We start from the raw sequence: 24556 nt of genomic DNA on the forward strand, positions 1-24556 counted from the left end.
CCTGATAGAAACAATAACAATATTTATTTACATTTTTACATTTTTTTGGGGGGGGGGTTAGCATAACTAGGATAAATCGGGATCTTCTTCTATCGCCATGTCTACAATGGACGCTGCAGGTGATGGTGTGACAGACCTCGTGGTTTTTGTGACAAACATATTTATGGGCAGTTGTTGGCGATTTTCCTTTTTCTTGGCTAACATGGCTCTGTATGGTGCAATGGTGTTGTCAAGGGAGGCCTTAAAGTGTATAGAGCGAGTCATGTTGGGATCCCAAAGTTCCACCATGCGTTGGAGATGTGCAGCAGTTCTGTTCAGTTCTGCAAGCCGCTCAAGCATTAGGCCAACATCTTCTTCCTCAGCTTCTTCAGCTTCCTCTTCCTCATCTTCTTCACTCGCTGACCTGGTCAGCTCCTCCAGATCTCTGTCTGTCAGCGGTAGGCCATGCTCATCAAGCAAACCATTGACTTCCTCTGGTGTCATGTCAACGAAGCCTTCTCCACCCAGTGCCTGTGCCAGCTTCACAGAGTTCTGGACTGCAGCATCTTGAATTTCTTCGGGAGCAAATCCCCTGTAATCATGCACCACTTCTGGCCACAATTTCCTCCAGCAGGCATTCATTGTCTGTGACTTCATATCCATTAAGGCATTCTGAATGTTCTTCAGACAAGATGCAATTGTATACTGACGCCAGTAGGCCTTCAATGTGAAGTTTTCATCAGCATCCATTGCTTCCACGATGCTTCCAAGAGAATTGCGCGTGTACAGTGCCTTAAATGCACGGATAACACCTTGATCCATCGGCTGGATAAGCGATGTGGTGTTTGGTGGCAAGAATTCGACTTGCACCCCAACATGTTCATGTTCCAGGTCATCATGGCCTCCAGCATTGTCCATTAGGAGAAGCACTTTGAAATTGAGTCCTTTGGCAGCCAAATAATCCTTCACCTGTGGGATGAAGCACTGATGAAACCAGAAAGTCCGTGAAGGCATCCTCTTCCAGAACAGGCCTGTTTCGTCCATGTTGAACACCTGTTCTGGAAGGTAGCCCCCATCTGCAATTAGATTTTTAAACGTGCGCTGGACAAAGTTTTCGGCTGCACCTGTATCTGCTGAGGCAGCTTCTCCATGCAATGACACACTCTTCAGGCCATAGCGCCGTTGAAATTTGTCAAACCACCCTTTGCTTGCTGTGAATGTGGCTGGGGCTGAAGAAGCAGAAGATGTTGATGGCTGGGGGTCTTCAGAGTCACCAGCACCTTCATCTACAGAGAATGACAGGAAAGGGAGAGAGAAGTGACTTGAATGAAAGCATACAGTCCTTCCATCCCTCCCTCCTTCCATCCCTCCCTCCATCCCTCCCTCCTTCCATCCCTCCCTCCTTCCTTCCTTCCTTCCATCCCTCCTTCCTTCCATCCCTCCCTCCTTCCATCCCTCCCTCCTTCAATCCCTCCCTCCTTCCTTCCTTCCATCCCTCCTTCCATCCCTCCTTCCCTCCCTCCCTCCTTTCCTTCCTTCTATCCCTCCTTCCATCCCTCCTTCCCTCCCTCCTTTCCTTCCTTCTATCCCTCCTTCCATCCCTCCCTCCTTCCATCCCTCCTTCCCTCCCTCCCTCCTTCCTTCCTTCCCTCCTTCCTTCCTTCCTTCCATCCCTCCCTCCTTCCATCCCTCCCTCCTTCCTTCCTTCCATCCCTCCTTCCATCACTCCTTCCATCCCTCCCTCCTTCCTTCCTTCCATCCCTCCCTCCTTCTATCCCTCCCTCCCTCCTTCCTTAAAAAACACTTAAATACAGAATAAAAAACCCCAGCCCTCACCTGGGTTCCCTCATCTGCATCGCCTCCTTCTGTGTCTTCAAGACGGTTGTACAATTGCTGCGCCTTGGTTCGTATAGTGTTCGTATCCAAAGCAATGCTCTTTTTGCGGCAGTCTTGTACCCACACAGACAAAGCAGCTTCCATCTTCATAAGCCGTTTGTTTCTAGGCGTCACCATTCTTTTTGCAGCCTTGTTGAATGTTATCTGAGAAGTTTGCCTTATCTTCTTTTCGTCTTTCCGAATGTATCGCACAGTCGATTCGTTGATCCCATAATGCCGACCAACATCTACATTAGAACGTCCCGCTTTCAGCATGTCCAAAAGTTCAATTTTCTCCTTGATTGTCAGCATCTTCCTGCTCTTTTTAGTGTTGCCGCCTCCACCCCGCATGCAACGTTTAGGTGCCATCTTCCAAGAAGTCTTCACAAACAGCTCCAAGAAAGAGATCGAAGAAAGAGATCGAAGAAAGAGATCGAAGAAACAGATCCAAGTAACAGATCCAAGTAACAGATCCAAGTAACAGCTACGACCAACAGCTACGACCAACAGCTACGACCAACAGCTCAAAAAGTTCCAAAAGTTTCAAAGCAAAGCACGCTGAGCAAACAACACTGATTGGCCGAGATTTCTGTCCATCAGCATTGACAACGCTGATTGGCTGAAATTTTGCTGTATCACCATTGCCGGGCAAACTTATTACAATGGCAAAGCTGATTGGCCGAGATTTCGGCCAACCAGCAATGGTAGACGTCAGTTTGGTGATGACGCGTGACGTCATCGGGCGGGAAAAACCACGCACGTATTTTTAATTTTTTTTTAAAAAAAAAAATTCGCGATATAGCGTTTCGCGAAGATCGAGATGGTATCATTTGCTGAAAAATCGCGATATAGCGTTTCGCGAAGATTGAGATCGCGAAACTCGGGGGATCACTGTATAAAATTAAGAGAGGCTCACCGGGAGCTATTGTTTTACAAAGCCCACTTATAGAATATTGCTTGTGTGGAAATGCTCTTTGTTTTTTCATCATAGATCTTTACAGCTAGAGAATAATTTTTCCCATTAATGAATATATTGTTCTCAAAGTTGTCTGCATATTTTGAAAAGAGTTTCTAAAATGCTGTTTAAAAGGCATACAAGATGTCACATGACTGTGTCACTTAGCAACGACAGTACCCATTAACATCATAATGCGAAAAGTTTACATTACAGTACTTGCTGCTTTCCCCATTGCCTTTGCTTGTAGAAAGACATATAGGGAACATATGTTAATTTGATTATGTGACTGCAGCTTGCTGCAATGTCCAGAACGTAGGAGACCAGTTGTAAGTGTCCCTCATTCAGCACCGTCATGCCCTTGAACAGTCACTGAACGAATGAATGGAGGCAATCTACCTATAATGTTCATGACCACCTGTGATGTTTATGACTGCAAGAGCAGTGGAGACGCAATGGTTAGAATGCAGAATTGCACATTAATTTTGCCACCTGCCAGCATTTTGTTTCTTACTGGTTCAAGGTTGACTCAGCTTTCCATCCTTCCATGGTTAGTAAAATGACCCAATTGTTGGGGGCAATATGCTGACTCTGTAAACGACTTAGAGAGGACTGTAAAGCACTGTGAAGTGGTATATAAGCCTAAGTGCTATTACTATGCTCAAATGGAAGGTTGCTCTATTATTGAAAGGGCACTGAGATTAAAATACATTTGAATTACATTTGATTATCCTGGAGAGACACTCCAAAATATTGTTATTAGCAACAAGCTTGCTTTATTTTCAGCAAAGAGATGATAAATTCAAACAAATGAAAATGGGGGCATTATTTTTTCCAATTCATAATTCATAATTAACAGAATATTCACATTCCTTAAGAGTTACCTTGCCTTTTCTGACATCATGTGAAAAGATCAAACAAGGTCATACTGCTGAACTCTGGCTTTTCTATAAACAGGCAGAAAAGTTGATGAAGCAAATAGGTGTGAAAAACGTGAAGCTTTCTGAATATGAGATGAGCATTGCTGCCCATCTGGTGGATCCTCTTAGTATGCACGTGAGTGTTTTTTGTCTTATTCATATGTAAAAATGTTACACCTCGGGGCCAAAATGTTCAGATGGAGCACATGTGTTCATAGTGCATCTGTATTTTAATTTAATTTTCTTAATTTTGGGAGTAGATAGACATTGTGTGACAGATGCTTGTGTTGGCTTTTTTCCCCAGCTAGTACAATTATCATACAGGTCCAAACTTCCGGGATCATTTCTTTTTCCCCATTTTCCTAATATAGACAATGTCTTTATAAGTTAGTAATAATACTAGCAATTACACACACACTTCAAAAACCTGAAATATTATTTGATAGAATTAGTGCATAATTACTATTTTCAAACATTGGAGCATAAAATGCTATGCATGTACAGCTAATTGAAGCAACATTGATTTTGGGGGATAGTATGAAATAGAAAACAAAATGCTGCAATAACTATTTTTACGTTCATTGAATATCAGAACTGATCATTGACCAATATGTATGTTTATGGATTTTTTTTTCTGTACTAGCTTATTTTAACATTGCATCAAGAGTTTTACTTTCCTTCAGTGAATTTATGTAGTTTTATGTGAAGCTTTAAAAAGTCATGCTTCAAAATAGTATTTAGTGTTCTCTTTGTACAATAATCAAATAAGATTATTTCAGGAACTGGGTGTAAGCACCAAGTACTCAGGTACCAAAAATTAGCACACTGAAAATATTAGTAAGGTGTTTCCTTGAAAAAATAGTTATATTGTTGCAATTAGTTATCTCATAGGATTGAAATACCATAGGCCACATTGGAAAACCACTATTTATTTAAAATCTACTCAGTTTAACCCCAAGAATTTCTGGAGAGAGGAATGGTACCTTCTTATGGCCTGACCATTAGTGATTCCTCTACCAAACCATCTGATTTTGACTTGCCTCGTTTGTTGGGTCAAATTGAATAGAATTAATTGTGATACTGGAAGAAGTGCCCTCTGTTCTGATCAGTGGAGGTGGAAACATTCCACTTGTTGCAAATAATTGTGGTGCTGATATGCGGTCTATAAAACATATTGTGCAAGTTGCCCACAATGTGCATTCTCCACTTCCCTAAAAGATCTGCACGAAGCAAAGCCAGACGTAGTCATCGCCTGGATAACTGAATTGGATATCCAGTTATGAGACCACTGCCATACTTCCATAGTAGTTTTACTTATAATTACATGGACTGTGTATGGGTGTGTATGTACACATACTGTGTTTCTTTGAAAATACAGTGGAACCCCGACATAAGAGCTGCTCGACTTAAGAGCTACTCGAGATAAGAGCTGGGAGAGGAGAGACATTTTTTTTTTTAAATTTATTACTTGGATTTGTATGCCGCCCCTCTCCGCGATACGAGCCGAGAAGAGCCGGGCTGGCTTACTTTCCTTCCTTCCCGCGCTGATGCAGAGCCACTCGAACAAAGCGTCGCGCCCCCCTGATGCTTTCGGCGGCTTCCGAAGCGACGCTGGGCTCTTTTGCCGCCAAAAGCATCAGGGGGGCGTGACGCTTTGTTCGAGTGGCTCTGCATCAGCACGGGAAGGAAGGAAAGTAAGCCAGCCCGGCTCTTCTCGGCTCGTATCCCGGCACTTGGTGAGTGGAGAGGTGGTCGCCTCCCCTGCCGCCCCACTCTGGGGGTCCTTGGCTTCTGCTGGGGGTGGGGGGATCCGAACGCTGTTTTTAATTTCACATTCCGAGTGGCCCAAACGCCAAAGGCGAACTTCCGCACCTCAGGAGTTAGCTCGCAAACGGCGCGGCTGTTTTAAAACATCGCTGCCGGCCTGGGGGGGGAGAGGGAAAGGGGGGAGAGGGGGGAGAGAAAGAGAGAGGGAGAGAGAGAAAGAGAGAGGGAAAGGGGGGGAGAGGGGGGAGAGAAAGAGAGAGGGATAGAAAGAGAGAGAGAGAGTGAGAGATGCTCAGTGAGCCTTTCTTTGAAGTTGCCTTTCTTTCTTTCTTTCTTTCTTTCTTTCTCTCTCTCTTTCTTTTTCTCTCTTGCTCTCTTGCTCTTTCATTCTTTTTTCTTTCTCTTTCTTTCTTTCTTTCTTTCTCTTTCTTTCTTTCTTTCTTTCTTTCTTCTCTTTCTTTCTTTCTTTCTTTCTTTCTTTCTCTTTCTTTCTTTCTTTCTCTTTCTTTCTTTCTTTCTCTTTCTTTCTTTCTCTTGCTTTCTCTCCTTCCTTCCCTCCTTCCATTTCTTTCATTCTCCCTCTCTATTTTTATTTCTCTTTCATTTTCTTTCTTTCTCTCTTGCTTGCTTTCTTTCTTGCTCTTTTTCTTTCTCTCTTTTACCTTCCCTTCCTCTATTTCTTGCTTTCCTTTTCCTTCCTCCCTTCTTTCCTCCCTCTACAGGATTGGGTGGCAGTGAAGTTACTCTCCCCTTTCATAAGTTTCCTTGCTTCCTTCCTCTGTTCCTGTCCCTTCACCCTTTCTTTCTTCCTTCCTTTCTTTCTTCCTTCCTTTCTTTCTTTCCTTCCTTCCTTTCCTCCCTCCATTTCTTGCTTTCCTTTTCCTTCCTCCCTTCTTTCCTCCCTCTATTGGGTGGCAGTGAAGTTGAATAAATAACTACAGTTTAATGAATAAAAATAAAAGTTTGCCATGTTGATTGTTTTGGGTAAAAAGAGGAAGGGAAGGAAAGCTCTCAGCTTATCATCTTATTAATAAGTAAAGTTACATTTATTCTTGCAATGTCTTTTTGCATAATTTAGACTAACTTTGTGAGTTTTTTGAGGGCTGGAACCAATTAAAATTATTTACATTAATTCCTATGGGGAAAAGTCGTTCGAGATAAGAGCTGCTCGACTTAAGAGCGCAGGTCCGGAACGAATTAAACTCGTATCTCGAGGTACCACTGTATGTCCTACTCAGAAAGTGGGTCCTAGCTTGATTTTTACACTTGTGCCCCTTATAAGCCCTATCCCTAATTAAGACCCTGCCTTCTCCAAGGTGCATGGGTAAAAATGAAGCTAGGGTGGAGATGGTGGGGAATGGAGCCGCCATACTACTTAGCTTCGGATAATTGCAGCAGACCTGATACATCTCAGCCCGTTTCTTTTGCTACAACCGGCAAGGCTTTCCTGAAGGCATCAGTAGCCGATAACAGAGCTCCAGATTGATCCAGAGCTCTGTTGTCAGTTCAGAGATCTTCAGAAAAGCCTTGTTGGCCTTGCCAAACAAAGAAATTCCTAAAGGCCTCTCATTAGTGAAAAAGAGGCCGGAGATGACATGTGCAAATGTGCAAATGAGTCAGTGGACGAGACCCACCCACTCTCAAAATAAGACTTGCTGTCTTTTTAGGTGGCAAAAAAATATATGAGAACAGGGTCATATTTTCAGGGAAAGACAATCCATCCATCCATCCATATATACATACATGCTTGCATACATGCATACATACATAAATACCAGTAGTGGGTTCTAAAACGTGTTGCTACCAGTTCCCATATGCGCTGCTTTTGTGCATGCACAGAAGCTTTTGCGAATGCACAGAAGGGGGCCCGGGCGGGTGGGCAGAGGATCCTGGACAGATGGGCGAAGCCTCCCCTGCCGTCACTACTGGTTCACTGATACATACATACATATAAATGTGTGTTCTCTTCTGTCATATTCTCATATGCTAAATAATGCTACATATAAAGAATTTTACATTCTTGGATGTACTGTATATATCTTCTTTTTCAGAGTATAAGATGCACCTTAGTTTTGGGGGAGGAAAATAGGGGAAATAAATCTACCTACTAGGTATTCATTGGCTAACATCCTTAGTCTGGTCAGCTTCAGCACATTATTTTCTCCCCTGGTTAGAGCTGAAAAAAACAAAATCTTTGTTGGCAGTAGCAATGAAAACACACCTGCAAGCCAAGATTGTTTGCACCTCATTAGGGCTGGGGGAAAAATCTTCAAAAAAGCTACATTCGGAGTATAAGACTTAGCCTCTTTTAGAAGGGGGAAAAGGTGTGTCTTATACTCCGAAAAATACAGTCATTTAAAATATATTAAGAGTTTAAATTTCTATGACTATAATACTGACTATAATAAGACTTATTAGTGTTCTCCTGCCATACTGCTTAAGGCAGTGATGGCGAACCTATGGCACATGTGCCACGCAGAGCCATATCTGCTGGCACGTGAGCCGTTGCCCTAGTTCAGCTCCAACATGCATATGTGTGCCGGTCAGCTGATTTTTGGCTCACACAGAGGCTCTGAGAGGGCATTTTTGGCTTCCAGAGAGCATTTTTTACACACACACACCCCAGCTCCAAGGAAGCATTTGGAGCCTGGGGAGAACAAAACATGAGCCCACTGGGCCCAACAGAAGTTGGGAAACAGGCTGTTTCCAGCCTCCAGAGGGCCTCCAGGGTGCAAGGGAAACTGTTTTCTTCCTCCCCAAGCATTGAATTATGGGTGTGGGTACTCACGCATGCACGATAGCACGTGCCCACGTTTTTTGGCACCTTAGGAAAAAAATGTTCGCCATCACTGGCTTAAGGCCAACATCTCTATTTCTTAGATCAAGGATCAAAATATTTTGCTTCAGAATCAGTTAAAAAAGCAAAAATAATCACATGGTATATTATATAAATGTATTCAAATCCTCCCAACACTAATCTATCTTAACCAGCATGAAGAGAGTAAAGTCACAGCCTCTGGGATATATTTTGTTTTATTTTTCTTGTTTGGTGAAATACATGCTTAATATATAAATTGATTTAAAATTCAATATAACTTTCATCTTTATCCTTAATTTGAGAATTTAGCTGTTTAACTGATGCTAGGTCAGTAATTTTTTAAATCTTATATTTGTGCCTTAGGTAACATGGAATGATATTGCAGGCTTAGATGATGTTATTACAGATCTGAAGGATACAGTCATTTTGCCAATTAAAAAAAAACATCTATTTCAAAATTCGAGGCTTCTACAACCACCAAAAGGTAATGTAAAGTACAAATTAATGTTTTTAGAAAACCTGACCATAATAGTATTCCTCAATGAGAAAAGCTTAAGTTGTATTTTAAAAAATCAAGTGATCTTTCTGAGTTTATTTTAAAATAAACTTGGAAAGATCACTTGAACTTGTCCCCATTTATAATAAACTCTTTTCGTGGAAGATTAATTCAGATGTGTAAAAAGTAGAGATTTTCTTCCAAATCATGTCACTTCAGCTAAATACATACATTTATGTAATTTTTCAATATTGCTTAATACCTCACTCTTCAATTTAGAATACAATTCATAGGATGGCTTAAAGGGTAACAATATAAAATAAGTAGCAAATGACAGTGCAGAAGTTTAAAATAATTTCAGCATGACTAAAATATTTAATTTGGGTAAATAAGGCCCTTTTCAGTGTATCCTGTGTATCTTTTAATATATAGGTGGAAATTCTACTAAGCTCTGCCTAGCTTAAAATTCAGAATCATATTTTCACCACATGAATATATTTTTCTGCCTGTATAACTTGTTGCTGTCCTGAGTTTGTGCTCATTGCAATAAATTAATGGGCAGATAAATGTCAGGATTTTATGGCACATGAGAGCAGCTTGTAAACAACATTACTGATGTGGGGACTTTTGCAAAGAGTTTTATTAACCACAGTGTATATAAAATGCCGACATTATGTTTTCCTATGTAGAATGGCAATAAATTTATTAACTGTGTTTTGGTTCTCAGGAGTGCTGCTATACGGCCCTCCAGGTTGTGGTAAAACATTGATTGCTAAAGCTACTGCAAAAGAAGCTGGTTGCCGCTTTATTAATCTTCAGCCCTCAACGTTGACAGACAAGTGGTATGGCGAATCCCAGAAGCTGGCAGCGGCTGTTTTTTCTCTCGCTATAAAGCTCCAACCCTCTATCATCTTTATAGATGAAATAGGTAAAGTGGAATTGTTTTTGAAAATATTTAAAAATATTACGATTGCATTTTAAAATTTCATAGACTTCTTCATTAGTTTGGTCAAATGAGAGATCAACAATATTTAGTATTATCAGTAGCAAAACAACCGTTATCTTTATAGAGGGTTTTTTTTAAGGCAGGCTTCTGATTAGTTTGAAACTGCAGTGTTATATTGCTGTAATTTTATATGTATATTTAATATTTAAAGAAAAATAAAGGCCTTTCCTTTGTCTATTTGGATGGATGCAAATGGGTAGAGAAGCATCATTTTTTCATCCCTTCAGCATTAGCATATATCAAGTATGAAATTCAAAATCTTGTGTCAGATAAATCCCAGTGGCTGATCAGGTCCCACAGAGTTGGCCTTCTCCAAGTCCCATCGACCAGCCTTCTCTGTGGCTGCCCCAGCCCTCTGGAACCACCCTCCTCTCCTTTCGCAAGCGTCTTAAGACCTATCTATGTCAACAGGCTTGGGGCATCCAGCATATGCCCCCGCTTCTGACTATTAAAAGTTATGTGTGGTTATGATTGTTAATATTGATTGTTTGATTGTGTAATACATATTGCTTTTTAAGATAATGGATTTTAGTCATAGTTTTAATTATTAGATTTATACCTATGTTGTTTTTATTGTTGTTGTGTGCCGCCCAAGTCTCCGGAGAGGGGCGACATACAAGTCAAATAATAATAATAATAATTAATAATAATAATAATAAGTTGTTGTTGTTATTATTAGGATTAGGATTTTTTTTAAAAAAATAACATTTATTTTATCCCATCTTTTAATATTTTTATAAATACCTCAGGGCAATGAATATACAAAATATTTATTCCTCCTATTTTCCCACCTCAACTGTTGTGTGAGGTGGGTTGTACTGACCCAAATTTGCCTTGTCAGTTTTCATGTCTGAGATGGGGCTAGAATTCATGGTCTCCTGGTTTCTAGGCTAGCACCTTAACCACTACATTACACTGAATGTACATTTAGCATGGGCGCATTTAGTTCTTAACTCATATGTAAAATTAGATGTGATGCTTATTGCTTAAATCCCAGTATTATAATATTTAGCTAGAAGACGTATCACTGGAAAAAGCTGAATTCTATAACAAAATCTTTCTCATTACAATTAGTATAAAACAGTGGTCCCCAGCCTTTGCAGTTTGACAGCCCGGCTGTGGGGGGAGGGGGGGAGGGGAACTGGATTGTGCAAGTGGCTGGCTGATTCACAAACTGGGGTGGGGAGGGTCAGGGTCAATGGTCGTGGTGCCATGGGGCTCCCTCGCTCTCATGAGGGAAGCCCCGAATTCCCACCGTCTGGGGGTCCCGGCTCTTTTGAACCGGGCCCGATATTCCTTGCAGGGGAGGTGACGTAGGGGCCGGCATGCCCCACCAGGCGAACTGGCTTTGTCTTGCGCTGGTGGTGGTGCGAGGTCTGCCAGGCCGCCAGGCCTTGCAGATACTAGCCACAAACGACTTCGCAACGCAGGGAATTGAAAAAGCTTGGAAACACCTGGAAAGAGAATGGATTTCAGCAATGGCGAGGTGAAAAATGATTAAGCGGAGTACTGGTGAGTGCGGAGGGTCGGAAAGAACTTAAAACGGATTGTTTCTTACTTTTTTATTCATGGAAGCAGAAATGCCTGGAATTCGTGTGGAACAGCTGATCGGCTATGAGGCAGTTAGCGGAAAGCTTTAAAGTCATAGCAAATTGCCCAATTCTTCTTCTTCTCTTTTTTTGGAAGAATTTTAAGTAATTTAAAGATTTGGAGCTTGAATCTGGATTTTTTCTTCTAATTTATTGAGGCATTTCCTTTCTCCCCTCGATGATGTCACTTCCCGTTATAACAACTACCAAGAATGATCAAATGTGATAATCTACTGCCACCCTCAGGTTGAAGGAAGTACTACAAGGAGTTTTGTGATGCAATTAGTGCCAGATGGCTTTTTATTTTATTTTTCTTGTTAAAAAGATGAAGCTGTTTGATATCAATGTATACTGCTGTAAAAAGATTGTCTCCATGTTTGTTTTGGAACATGGATAACTGGAAGAATTTCTTTTTTGCAACCAAGAGGAGATACTGCACATTAACTAAAGGACATAATGGTTACATCTGGGCAAGTATGGAGCAAGAACATAAAATGGGAATATGGAGGCTGACAGGATTTTCAAAGAAGAAGATTTATACTAAAGGACATAAATGGACTTTAAAAATATTTTTTTAATTGGACTATTAATTCAAACTAGACTCTAATTGGACTCTGATTGGACTTTAATATATGAAAAGTTTAATGAAATTGCAAGGAAGTATCTGCTCTGATCGAGGAGGGATTAATTTGAGACTATGATTATTAATTGATTTAATTGACTTTGAATGGCATATGTAATACTGATTAATTAAGATATTTGAGACTTAAAATTACTCTGGTGGTTAAAAGTATAGAATAATGAAATAATATTATTAAAAGTAAAGGATTTAAATGAGGGTTTAAAACTTTTAAATAGATTTCTAAAATGAAATTGACTTTAAATTGATTTTAAATTGGACTTTATTATAAGAGAATGTAATGAAACTTTTAGGAATAAAATTGATTTAATGCAGGAGGATGTAATTAAAGATTTAGATTTTAAATGAGATGAATTGATTGTTTAAGATATTTGAGATTTAAAAAAAAAATTCTTGTCTTGATGGAAATAATGAAATTTTTCTAGGGGGAAATAATGAAATGTTTACTGTTAAATGAGAAATTGAAAATGGTTAGGTTTGATAAGGTTTTTTAGCTTTAATGATTAACATAAAGATTAAGATTTTAAGTGAGTTGCATATGAAATAATGGTTAACTAAATTACTTTTTTGAGACGTATAAAATTATTTTGATGGGGACATTATTAGGATAATGAAATAATACTACTGAATATGAAATTGAATTGAAAATGTTTAGGTAAGCTTAGGTTTGGTAGGATGACTAATACTAATGATTAAGGTATAAGGATTAATTTGGTTAATATTGTTGTTAATTTAAATATGTAGATGAGAAGGACTATGGAATTATATAAGTAAATGAACTATAAGCAGATAAACTATGATGAATGTAAAAAGAAAAAGCATGGAAATAGAAAATATTTTTAATGATATATGCTGATATAAATTGTTCTGAAGTTTAAGAAATAATAATGATAGGAATAATGATATATTAGAAATGTTGACTATATTTGGAATATGATCATTAAATTTAATTTAATGATCTCCTTCTTTCCCTCTTTTCTTTCTTTTTCTTTCCCTTCTTTTCAGAATGGAATACAGTGTTCCCTCGATTTTTGCGGGGGATGCGTTCCGAGACCGCCCGCAAAAGTTGAATTTCCGCAAAGTAGAGATGCGGAAGTAAATACACTATTTTTGGCTATGAACAGTATCACAAGCCACCCCTTAACACTTTAAACCCATAAATTGCAATTTCCCATTCCCATAGCAACCATTTAGATTATTACTCATCATGTTTCTTTATTACAGTTTATTTAAAAAAATATTTATTAAAGGTGGACAAAAGTTTGGTGATGATATATGATGTCATCGGGAAGGAAAAACTGTGGTCTAGAGGGAAAAACCGCAAAGTATTTTTTAATTAATTTTGAAAAACCGTGGTATAGACTTTTCGTGAAGTTCGAACTCGTGAAAATCGAGGGAACACTATGTTGATTTTACGGGATTGAAAGTGATATACCGTATATACTCGAGTATAAGTCGCTCCGACTATAAGTCGAGGCCCCTACTTTTGCCACAAAAACTGGGAAAATTTATAAACCCCTGTATAAGTCGAGGGTGGAAATTGCAGCGGCTACTGGTAACTTATAAAAATGGAAACCAATAAAATTACATCAATTGAGGCATCAGTAGATTAAATATTTTAGAATATTTATTTCAAAGAAAGTCAGTAAACTAGCTCTGTAAGTTTAAAAGAGGGTAAACAGGTATATATCCCCCAAGGCAGGTATAGGCAAAAAAAATGCAAGTACCTAGGTACTTACCGCAATCCCCTGCTCCTGCTGGTTTGGGTTAGGGTTAGGATACTTGACCTCTCCTTGCCTCAAAGAGATACAATTTCCCTCTATATTTACAATTACTGAACATCCAAAATATACTTAATTCTATGTATATATGCCATATGTGTAAATAAATATTACACACAGGCACACAAAAATATACTGTACATTATCTACTATATAAACTGTATGTGTATATACAGAGAGAGAAAGAGAGAGAGCTCTTGTAAAATTATATATGGTACATTCAACCTCACTTACTGTAATAGGAAAACAAACCCAGAGTCCACTTTCTGCCACACAGTTAACCATAACTAGAACATTACACATGTCTTCAGATGTACTGGTACTTCCCTAGCTTGCACATCACTGTTAGAGCTAGGAAATGTCATGGATTGAGTAAAATGTGGTGATTTTCACTTAACAATGCTTTTGCTTAACAACAAATTTTGAGCTCAATTGTGGTCATAGGTCTCTGTCTGTCTGTCTGTCTGTCTTCCTTTCCTGTCTGTCTGTGCCCCCCTCCTGTCCCCTCCCCGGGTAAATTACAGAGTCAATACTGTATTGTTTTTTTATTTAAGGTTACAAAGCAAATGAAGAATCATTTTGAGTATTCTTTAAAATTTCTTCAGTGAGATCCATAGCTAATCTGGCAAAAAAAATTTCACCTGGCAAAACTTTTTATTGTTGACATTAGGCACAGCCAGAGAGATGTCTTAAAAGGCAAACAAACTGTCAAAAAAGTATGTTTTTTTAAAAATATAATATTTTGGTTGTTGAATTTAATTCTGCCTTGGCGTGGGGCAGCCCCCGCAGATGGGTGGCTGGCGAGGACCACGCATTCCCATCTTTGTGTCCGCTGGGGTTAAAGGAAAGTTTAGGGAGCCCCGCCCCTTGGAGAAATGCCTCGGTGGTGACATTCTGAGCGTTTTTGCCTCCCCACTCCAAAAACCCCACTTCTCGGCAGCTTGCCGAGGCTGAGAGGAGAGTGATTTTAAAAGGCACTCTCAGGTTGGGGTTTTCTCTCCGCTGAAATGTTGCTCGCCCGCCGCCCTCAACACCCGCTTTGTCCTCGACCCGGCATAAGAAAACCGCGTCCTTTCCTGTTGCTCTCTTCCCGAGAGGTGGGGTGAGGGGGTGTTGAGAAGACAGAAGCAAGAATCCACACCCCCCCCCACACACACACCTCATCGGCTTTCCCCCCCTCTAGCGCGGCATTGGAGTGTTTGGCTGGCTCCTTTTCTTGCGGGGAGAGGGGGAAAAAGCTGGGGGGGGGTGGATTCTTGCTTCTATCTTCTCGCCACCCCCCCACCACACCTCACTGGCTTAGGAATGTCATTGCCTCCCACAGCCACTTCCCCACGCGCTTCGGATGTGCCTGCCTTTCCTACAGCGAAGACAGGCGACACCTTCCCGAAGGGCTCAGCTAAGCGGGTGGGGGAAGGGCTGGCCATTTGCCGCCTCTCTCCGCTGTAGGAGAGGCAGGCGCAAGCAAAGCAACGTTCCAAAGCGGTCTCCGGGAAGCAACCGAGGGAAAGGCAGTCGTCTGCCTTTCCTTCAGCTCAAAAGAGGAGGCAAATGCCCTGCCTTCCCCCAGCCGGTTAACCGAGCGCTTCAAGTTAACCGGCTGGGGGAAGGCGGGGCATTTGCCTCCTCTTTCGGGCTGAAGGAAAGGCAGACGATTGCCTTTCCCTCGGTCGCTTCCCGGAGACCGCTTTGGGACATCGCTTTGGGAGAGGGGGCAACTGCTCCCGGTTTAAGAAGCAAGAATCCCCCCCCCAGCCAAACGGCTTTTTTCTTGTTTAGCGCGGCGTTCGAGTGGTTGGCAGGTTCCTTTGCTTGCACGCAAGAGCCAACCACTCGAACGCCGCGCTAAACAGAAAGAAGCTGCAACTGCCCGGTTAAGAAGGGAGAATCCACCCACTAGCCAAACGGCTTTTTTACTGTTTAGCGCAGCGTTCGAGCGCTAAACAGGAAAAAAGCCATTTGGCTAGTGGGTGGATTCTCCCTTCTTAACCGGGCAGTTGCAGCTTCTTTCTGTTTAGCGCTCGAACGCTACGCTAAACAGAAAGAAGCGGCGGATTCTCCCTTCTTAACCGGCAAGCTTCTTTCTGTTTAGCGCTCGAACGCTGCGCTAAACAGAAAGAAGCTGCAACTGCCCGGTTAAGAAGGGAGAATCCACCCACTAGCCAAACGGCTTTTTTACTGTTTAGCGCAGCGTTCGAGCGCTAAACAGGAAAAAAGCCGTTTGGCTAGTGGGTGGATTCTCCCTTCTTAACCGGGCAGTTGCAGCTTCTTTCTGTTTAGCGCTCGAACGCTGCGCTAAACAGAAAGAAGCGGCAACTGCCTGGTTAAGAAGGGAGAATCCACCCCCTAGCCAAACGGCTTTTTTACTGTTTAGCGCTCGAACGCTGCGCTAAACAGAAAGAAGCGGCAACTGCCTGGTTAAGAAGGGAGAATCCACCCACTAGCCAAACGGCTTTTTTACTGTTTAGCGCAGCGTTCGAGCGCTAAACAGTAAAAAAGCCGTTTGGCTAGTGGGTGGATTCTCCCTTCTTAACCGGGCAGTTGCCGCTTCTTTCTGTTTAGCGCTCGAACGCTGCGCTAAACAGAAAGAAGCTGCAACTGCCCGGTTAAGAAGGGAGAATCCACCCACTAGCCAAACGGCTTTTTTATTGTTTAGCGCAGTGTTCGAGCGCTAAACAGGAAAAAAGCCGTTTGGCTAGTGGGTGGATTCTCCCTTCTTAACCGGGCAGTTGCAGCTTCTTTCTATTTAGCGCTCGAACGCTGCGCTAAACAGAAAGAAGCGGCAACTGCCTTCTTAACCAGGCAGTTGCCGCTTCTTTAAAGCTGAAAGACGGCTATCTTTCCCTAAGCCGCTTGCGCCCTCTTGTGGTGACCCGTCAGTCACCCGAGTATAAGTCGAGGTCGGGTTTTTCAGCCCATTTTTGGGCTAAAAAAACCCGACTTATACTCGAGTATATACGGTGACCTTTTTTTTCTAGAATAGGGTATGACGATGGATTGAAAGTGTTATAATTGGTACTGGGAAGATGATTACACTGGCCATACAGTAACCTTTTTTCCCCTCTTCGTAGAATAGGGTAGGATGATACTATTGGATTGAAACTGTTATGGATTGAAAGTTGTATAACCAGAATAGGATATGATGAATGTATGAATGCATGGATTATTTAGTTTCTGTTTTTATCCTCCCCTTTTCTTATTTCTTTCCCTATATTTTTTTCCTTGTTGTCTCCCTGTTATTTTCTAATTTTCTTTAATATTTAATACTATTTTGAATTTCTATTCATGAAAGGGAACTATTTTTTAATTAGGTTCCTTTCTAATTTGGTTTATTAATTTGCCGATATTTGGAATATACTATATGGTGGGTTCTCTTTTTTCTTTTTTCTTTTTGCCCCCTTTATATATATTTTAGCTATATTTTTTTATATAGTAATTTAAATACCGTGTTCGAGATAATTGGAAATATTTGCTCCTTTTCTTTCCCCTTAATGTTCTCTTTTTTTTCTTTTATTTTAAAGGGCATTTATTTTTGAAGACGGTTTTCAAAGTATAAATGAAAATTGATATGGAGGAGATTTTTGAGAAAATTGAAACATTTTGATCTAATTAATTCGATGTGATTAAGAATAGTAACAGCCTAAAATGTAAATGGTTTTTTTTTTTAACTTTTTTTATCATATGAGGTATTGGAATAATTATTTTCTGGTCCAGATGTTAAATTGTCAGAAGGTGGCATTGGTTTAATCCAGTGATTTTCAACCTTTTTTGAGCCGCGGCACATTTTTTACATTTACGAAACCCTAGGGCACATTGAGCGGGGCGGGGAGGGCTAAAAAAAGTTTAGACAAAGAAATTCTCTCTCTTCCTCCCTTTCGCTCTATTTCTCTCTCCCTCTTTCTCTCCCTTCCTCTTTCTTTCTCTCCATCCCTCTTTCTTTCTCTTCCTTCCTTCCTCTCTTTTTTGCTTTCTCTCTCCCTCCCTCCCTACCTTCATCTATGTCTTTCTCTCTCTCTCCTTCCCTCCCTCTCTTTCTCTCTCTCTCTCCTGCTTTCTTTCTCTCTCTTTCTCTCTCTTGCTTTCTTTCTCTTGTTCTTTTTCTCTCTTGCTCGCTCTTTCTCTCTCGCTTTCTTTCTCTCTCTTGCTTTCTTTCTTTTTTTCTCTCTCTCTTGCTTTCTTTCTCTCTCTCAGCTTCGCGGCACAGCTGACCATGTCTCACGGCACACTAGTGTGCCCCAGCACACTGGTTGAAAAACACTGGTTTAATCTGTGCATACTGAAATTGTAAAAATGTTATATTGTAAATTAATTTGAAATTAATGGTATCTTCTTTTCTGTACACGTGATTGGAGAAGAAAAATTAAAAAAAAATCACACACCCCCCCAAAAACCCCCCACAGCTTGACTTGTGTGAGCAGAGAGCCAACAGGCATGCACATGGTTGCCCACCAGCCTGTCGCTCCCGCTAGTTGAGATGCTCTGGTTACCGCCTCGTGCAGCCCAACTTTGAATAGGCCATGGCTGTGGCCCAGGGGTTGGGCATCCCTGGTATAAAAAGACTCCCCTTCCAAGTTGTCATTTAATTTTCCTCTTATGTGTAAATTAACAACCAATTTCTATTCCTAGCTGATTTCCTTGGATAAGTGATGGGATGAGATATATCCCATCTAGAATACAGATATATATATCTTCAGATGTTACATATTCCTCCAATCTGTGTAGCTTACAGTCTTCAGTATACTATTTGGATTAAAATATGATAAAACATCAAAAACACATAAAAAGAAATCCCACTGCTATGGCCATCAGTTTCTCAGGGAAACGTTCCTCCTATTTTTCTGTTCGTCAAAAGCTTTCTAAAAGAGCTACATCTTCCTAGTCTTTATGAACACTAACAGGGAACACTAACATCAGGTTCAGGATGTCCGTGAGGAAGGAGACCAGAATTGAGAAAGCTCATCCCAGAATCCTCAAAGAAAACTGTCACGTTGAGGGTTGAGATCCTCACCAAACCCTATCTTATAATTTTCACCAGATGAGCAAGTTCCACTTTTGTGTGGGCATTCTTGTAAATACCCAAGTTCTGTGAAATAATACTGGATAGTGGTTTCAATATAAGCCAGCCATTTTAAGGTTGACTTCAAGATTTTATGATCCCCCCCTCCCAAATTCTTACACAACTTTATTTTATACATTTGCATACTTTCTTTGGACAATTGAAGGACTATTATTGATTTATTAATATTATAATTTGCGGGGGAGGAATAGATGTCACGTTCCTCAGTAGGTATATGAAATTTATTACCTTAAATTTATGAGACTTTTATTTTGAATAAGATCTAGAGCTGAAAACATTGTTTTAGATCTTTAAAAAAACAGCAACAGCAATGTTCAGTGGGAATATTTTTGTGTTTTTTAATATTTGTATTGGCCAATAATAGAATTTAGTTACATTACTATATACAAGGACTACAGTGTACTCTTATCATGTTTTAGACTTCTTGTGGTGTATTACTTTTAAATACTATCTATTAACAGATACAACAAAAATGTTTTTACTATAATGTCCCAAGTTGATATGTACCTTTTAAAATATATAAAACAAAAGGGACATTAACCAATCCAGTTAAGGTATTACTAATGTATGTATAAGGATCTTGAACTGTACTGTTGTTTAAGAACTGAAATTACTTAATCAAAACCAGATCTCCCAGTTCAGCATTATTATTTTTGTAAGACTTCTAATAACTGAAGGCAATAATCAACTGAACAAGGGTTCATGGGACATCCATCCTTCTTGATTGCATTATAATTTGATTCTGGAAATTTCTTCCGTTCGCTAGAAGAGCCAAGAATTGTTGTTTCAGAAACACTGTCCAGCATTTCTCATAATCACATAGGATGCTATCCTGTGTATTCTCTTGTATGTCTCATTTATTCTCAGTTAATATATGTGCTTCGATTAATTCATTATGCAACACATATAGCTTCATACTCTAGAAATACAAGTTCTACTCAAATCCTGTTTTTGTTTTGTTTTGTTAAATTCAGATTCTTTTCTACGAAGTCGTTCAAGTTCTGATCATGAGGCCACAGCTATGATGAAAGCCCAATTCATGAGTCTCTGGGATGGTCTAGACACTGATTTTAATTGCCAAGTAATTAGTAAATTTTTGTTTTTATTGATAAAGTCATGTAATGCTTATAAAAATGTACTTTTTATTGCTTAGATCAGTGATGGTGAACCTACGGCACACATGCCGTTGCCCTAGCTCAGCTCCAACAGGCATGTGTGTGTCAGCCAGCTGATTTTCAGCTTGCACAGAGACTGGGAAAACGTTTTCGGCTTCTGGAGGGCCTTTGGGGGGATGGGAGAGGGCATTTTTGCCCTCCCCAGGCAAGCCACTAGAACCTGGGGAGGGTGAAAAACGGGCCTACCGGGGCCACCAGAAGTTGGGAAACCGGCCGTTTCTGGCCTCCAGGGGGCGGGGGAGGCTGTTTTTTTACCCTCTCCAGGCTTTGAATTATGGGTGTGGGCACTCGCGCATGTGCCATACAACACGCACACAGGCTTTTGGCACCCGAGGGAAAAAAGGTTTGCCATCACTGGCTTAGATACACAGTTATAGGCATTTATGAGCAAGCAGTGTAGCGTATAAAAAATATCAGCTTGAGATATGGAAGCACAAAAAGATGGTTTATTCATTTATTATTATTATTCCTTCAGGTGGTCAGTGTACTCCACATAGTATTTCTTCCTTTAATATTTTCCCACAAGAACAACCTTATGAGGATATGCTAAGAGACCATATTGTCCAAAGTCACCCATGGCTAAGTGATAGAATCTGGTTTCCCAGGTGACAGTCCAACATTATAAGCCTACACTATACTGTGTAGCAGGAATTTGCAACTTTTTCCAGGCTAAGCATGCATCTGCTGTCATACTTGATATTTTTAATTTCATATTCTTGCTTGGATTAGTTGTGCCCAGGAGAAAGTCTTGTCTCATTCTGGTAAAACTTACCTGATTCAGTTGACATCAATATCTCTTGTAGCTTCCCCAGTCAAGCAACCTGGTATGGTTATTTTCTAACCACAAAACAGTGTGGTTGCCTCAGAGTCAAAATGAAATGAGAAAAGTGACATCCAGCCAGGTTTTCAAAGAGAAAACAGTTGAATTGCAAACTGCTTTTGAAAACTTTTTCCACCCAATTTAATCCAGTGATAGGAAGCCTTAAATATCAGTACCTGGGTCAAAGTGAATTCATAAATCTAAGAACCTTTTTTCTTTATTTCTAAATCATTTCATAAGAAATGGAGGTTCACTAAAAATAATTTAGCTACTTTCCTTTTTCATTTGGGAAGTTTCTCTTCCTCTAGGTGATGCCATCACACGTGCATAGTCTTAAATAGCATGTAGAACAATATTATCAAATAACCTTTCTGAACTACACTGCTGAAAAAAAAATAAAGGGAACACTCAAATAACATATCCTAGATCTCAATGAATGAAATATTATCATTTAATACTTTGTTCTGTACAATGTTGAATGTGCTGACAACCTGTGAAATTGATTGTCAATCAGTGTTGCTTCCTAAGTGGACAGTTTGATTTCACAGAAGTTTCATTTGCTTGGAGTTATATTGTGTTGTTTAAGTGTTCCCTTTATTTTTTGAGCAGTATATTTTAAACATTATACATTTTATTCTGTAGTTTAAATACTTGTCCTATTTATTTTGTGCATTGTCTTGTTACATACTGTACAGCATACCAAAAAAACGCCTTAAATGATGATCAAAAAACTGTTCAAAAATCTTTTAAAAAATAGAATAATAATATTCTCTTTTCCATGAATGAACAAGTTAACCTACATTTCAAGAATCTAATTTGATTGATTCTAATTGTTTGATGTTGATCAACAAGTTTTAGTCAAATTCGGGATGGATAAAAGATTCATTTCTGTCACTATCAAATTAATTTGGAGGTAAAAATCTAGAGCTATGTACACTTGATCAATAATTTCTTAAATCAGTTTTGTTTCCATGCGCAGATAGTATCAGCAGAACTAATTTTCAACTGTGACATATTTTAGATGCAGTTGTAATCATGTACCTATAAGACACACCCTTTTCCTCTCTAAATTAGGCTGATAATTAGGGTGCGGCTTATACACTGAATGTAGCTTTTTCCCCAGCCCTAACTAGCTGCTAACAATCTTCCCAGCTCTTACCTTCCAGGCTCTTTCATTGTTTCTCTCTGTGAAAAATGTTTTCAAGCCCTAAGTCTTTGAAAGTCTTTCTTTCATTATTCTAACTTGCTCTGAGTAAGTTTCTTTCTAGTCCTAACCAGGTGCTAATGATGTTCCCAGCTCTTACCACTTGCAAGCTTTCATTGTTAATCTCTACCAAGAATGTATTCCAAACCCTGCCTTTGTTTTTTTTTATTCTCCATATGCTCCAAATGTTTCCTTCCAGCCCTAACCAGATGCTAAAGATGTTCCCAGCTCTTACCACTTGCAAGCTCTTTCATTGTTAATCTCTGCCAAGAATTTATTGCAAACACTGTCTTTGTAGGGTTATTTTTTGATTGCTTTACTTGCTCCAGATATTTATTTCCAGCCCTAACCAGGTGCTATTAATGTACCCAAGCTCTTTCATTGTTACTCTCTGTGAAGAATGTTTTCAAGCCCTAAGTCTTTGCGGGGTTTGTTTCCTTATTCTAACTTGCTCTGAGTAAGTTTCTTTCAGCCCTAGCCAGGTGCTAACAATGTTCCCAGCTTTTATCAGTTTGCAAGCTCTTTCACTGTTGCTCTCTGCAAAGAAGAATGTTTTCCAAGCCCTAAGTCTTTGCAGGGTTTTTTCCATTGCTCTACTTGCAATGTAAGAAAGATCTGAGGAAGGCTAGGAACCTGGGATTGGCTGGGGTATGAGCTCAGATGGGAGTGGCTAGCTTTCTACCTGTTTTTTTTCTTTTAAAGAGAGAGAAAAAAGGAGATGAGCAAATAACAAGCTTCTGTAGAGAAAGAAATGTGTATCTCCCATCAATTGCAGTGTAAAGACAGAAAAAAGACAGAATTACACTGCAATTGATGGGAGATACACATTCCTTTCTTTAGAGAAGCTGGTTATTCGCCTGCCCCTTTTACTCTCTCTCTCTCTCTCTCTTTAACCCTGCTGTTCTGTTTAAGAAAAGTAACAAATCTTCTGTTCCCGGGTCACCCTGACCCGGACCGAAAACTCTTCATTTGCAGTGCTTATGTTTGGTCAATTTGAATACTTTTTTCACTTGGAAAGTAGTCTGAACATTTCTGCACACAATGATATGAAAATTGAACTGAAGAAAGTAATCCTTATTGGTTTATTTTGCACATAAATATGCCTCCCCCCCCCCGTTTTTGTGAATTTTCTTTAGGTTTATTGATAATTATGCCTGCAAAATACATTCTATTTTACTAAAGTTGGTATGGGATTGGTAGCTTGAACATTTCTGAACATAATGATATGAAAATTGAACTGGAAAAATGGATGCATATTGGTTTATTTTGTTGATGAAATGCACCCCCCCCCCCGTTTTTTTAAAATAGTCTTCACTTTATGGATAGTTTTGCTAACAAAATACATTCTATTTTACTAAAGTTGGTGTGGGATTGGTAGCTTGAACATTTCTGAACATAATGATATGAAAATTGAACTGGAAAAATTGATGCATATTGGTTTATTTTGCACATAAATGTATGCCTCCCCCCTTGTTCAATTATTTCAATTTATATAAAAATTATGCTGTTAATTTCAAACTTACATACTTTTTTTTAGTAAAGTGGATTTGTTTCATAAAATTAGTTCTCTGGCTACAATGTGGTTGATTTTCAAAAGGATATTCCAAATATTTCTAGACAAATATGTATAAACAGTGACAATAATGGCACATAGCAAGGCCGGGGGGTGGGGGGTGGCCCTTTTGTGGCAAAAATAAACCAATAAGAACCATTTTTTTCAGTTCATTTATATTTTTCTTATATTCAGAAATGTTCAATTTAGTATATCAAACCTTTTGGGGGGAAATTCCTTAGGGATTTGTAATAGAAATTGACACGAAATTTAAAAAAGGATGGGGGGAGGGGCTTTTTGATCAAAATAAAAATATAAGTCTCAATTTTTCCAGTTCAATTTTCATATCATTATGTTCATAAATGTTCAAACTAGTTTTCCAGTTGAAAAACTTTTCAAAAAGATCAAATTCAAGTACCTAAAAAAATTATTTTTGGTCCGGTCATATACGAACAGAAACAGACTCGAAGTTATGATTTTTTTTTGCCCAGAAAACAATTAGCCACCACCCCAAAAATATTTTTTGATGATCAGCATTGTTAAATTGAGTAAATGAATGCCTAAGATTTTAAAGAATTTCGGATTTGGAGCATAAAAAAATAAAAAGTGAAAATGGTTGCAAGCAGCCAGGGGGGGGGGGCTTATTTCTGATATTAAAAAACCAATAAGAATCATTTTTTTCAGTTCCTTTATATTTTTCTCATATTCAGAAATGTTCAAGCTACCAATCCCACACCAACTTTAGTAAAATAGAATGCATTTTGCAAGCAAAACTATCCATAAATTAAAAAAAAATTCACAAAAACCGGGGTGGCGTGCATTATATCCACAAAATAAACCAATAAGATTTACTTTTTTCATTTCAATTTTCATATCATTGTGTGCAGAAATGTTCAGACTAC

The 24556-nt window shown here is 39.5% G+C and overlaps 1 protein-coding gene across 3 annotated transcripts in view; it reads left to right on the forward strand.

The window, feature by feature from the left end:
* ATAD1 (ATPase family AAA domain containing 1) overlaps window positions 1-24556 on the forward strand; it is a 45214-nt gene that overhangs the window by 11846 nt on the left and 8812 nt on the right. For all 3 annotated transcript variants that reach the window (XM_070752246.1, XM_070752248.1, XM_070752247.1), the window contains exons 4-7: window positions 3767-3865; window positions 8678-8798; window positions 9538-9738; window positions 19878-19984. In XM_070752246.1, coding sequence (XP_070608347.1) covers window positions 3767-3865; window positions 8678-8798; window positions 9538-9738; window positions 19878-19984 — 528 coding nt within the window. The remainder of the gene's footprint in view (window positions 1-3766; window positions 3866-8677; window positions 8799-9537; window positions 9739-19877; window positions 19985-24556) is intronic.

This window comes from Erythrolamprus reginae, chromosome 5 (assembly GCF_031021105.1).
Source record: "Erythrolamprus reginae isolate rEryReg1 chromosome 5, rEryReg1.hap1, whole genome shotgun sequence".
Lineage (NCBI taxonomy): Eukaryota > Metazoa > Chordata > Lepidosauria > Squamata > Dipsadidae > Erythrolamprus > Erythrolamprus reginae.